Source organism: Camelina sativa, unplaced genomic scaffold, assembly GCF_000633955.1.
Source record: "Camelina sativa cultivar DH55 unplaced genomic scaffold, Cs unpScaffold00656, whole genome shotgun sequence".
NCBI lineage: Eukaryota > Viridiplantae > Streptophyta > Magnoliopsida > Brassicales > Brassicaceae > Camelina > Camelina sativa.
The window spans coordinates 17,669-19,231 of NW_010921794.1; the positions used below are offsets into that span (position 1 = coordinate 17,669).

General features: G+C 37.4%; 1 protein-coding gene across 1 annotated transcript; it reads right to left on the reverse strand.

Moving 5' to 3' along the window:
• Nucleotides 1–718: 718 nt before the first annotated feature.
• Nucleotides 719–1,264, reverse strand: LOC109131596 (uncharacterized mitochondrial protein AtMg00810-like). Its single transcript, XM_019242752.1, has 2 exons — nt 1,045–1,264; nt 719–990 (listed from the first exon to the last, which is right to left on the reverse strand). Exons 1-2 carry the CDS (start codon nt 1,262–1,264, stop codon nt 719–721), a joined length of 492 nt encoding a protein of 163 aa, XP_019098297.1.
• Between the last annotated feature and the right edge of the window lie 299 nt (nt 1,265–1,563).

Below are 1,563 nucleotides of genomic sequence, written 5' to 3' on the forward strand. Positions count from 1 at the left end.
GTGAATGAAGAAATAAATAAATAAAAGACGAGTGAAGAATAAAACATGTTTGCTTTATGTTATTGTAAGATAAAATAAAATAAAACTTGTCTGTCTGCTTGTATGTTGTTTTCTGTAACTAAAAATAATAATAAAAAATGCGTGCTTTTTTATATAATCACTGTAAACCCAAATAAAAAAAATGGTTTGATTTCTAAGAAAAAATGCATTACAAAACACCGACGAAATAATTCATGTACGTTTCCATTAGATATCCATCTAACGAAATAATCCAAAACATGATACATGCATGTTTCCAATTTGTATTATAACTCGAAAATGCATGCATGCATGTTTCCAATTTGTATTATAAAGAATCTAATAATCGATGAACGAAACTCACGTGATTATCTTTGGAGAATCGCAAACCCTTTCCTGCAATTGGAAACTGTATTCACCTTCATCCTCCTCCTTGGAGCAACTTATCAAAACTTCTTACTTGTTAACTCTGCAAACTGTCTTTCACCACTAGTTGATTAGAGATTTATCGAAGCTCGTCTTCAATGTTGAATCATATCCATCGAAATTGCGCATCTCTTTGGAAACTCATTGAACCTATATATTTATTTACTTTTCATGTACTATTTGAGTTTTAAGTAGCTAGTGTGCACTTCCTCTTTTGAGGATTTAATGGAATAAAGTGATTGTTTCACCAAAACAACCTTAACTGTAATTGTGCTCAAGAAGTATTTGCAACAAAGTATTTGCTGAACCTCGTTAAAACTTGTGTGTCTCTTGTAGGTATTTGAGGTAATGAAACACCAAGCTCCCGTAACAAAGAACAAACCCACATAACTTCAGAGGACGTGTTAGAAACTGACCTATATTCAGCTTCGGTAGAAGAACGAACGACACCTCGCTGTTTCTTAGACGTCCATGACATAGGATTGTAACCAAGATAAACGATATATGCATTTGTAAAGACAAAATCATCAGTATCTCCAGCCCAATCTGCATCCGAGTAAGCATGAAGCTAAAAAGGATTCTCCCTCCTGAGACAAATACCATGTGAAGATGTACCATTCAAATATCTGAGTATCCGCTTGGCCGCCTTCCAGTGCTCATCCGTGGGCATATGCATGTATTGGGATAAGCGATTCACTGAATAGGAGATATCTGGGCATGTAAAAGCAAGATATTGTAAACTACCAACAACACTTCTATACATGGTCGGATCCGGAAGCTTGGAACCAGAGTTAAGAGAGAGCTTTGGAGATGTGGCCATCGGAGTGTGTACCGGTTTGGACATGAGCATGTTCGTCTTTGCAAGCAAATCCAAGATGTATCAACGCTGATTCAGGTGAAGACCAATGGAGTCACGGCGTGCCTCAATGCCAAGGAAATAGGACAGATCCTCATGATCTTTAACTGAAAAACGAGTAGCTAAGCTATCCAAGGTATGAGCATGTATACGATGGACGAGCCTTTCCGAAGAATGAAGAGAGAAGTATCAGCAACAAAATTGACAAAACCCACCGCAGACGGGACTGAATGTCTCCAGACTTCTGAGCCTTTCATAGTTGA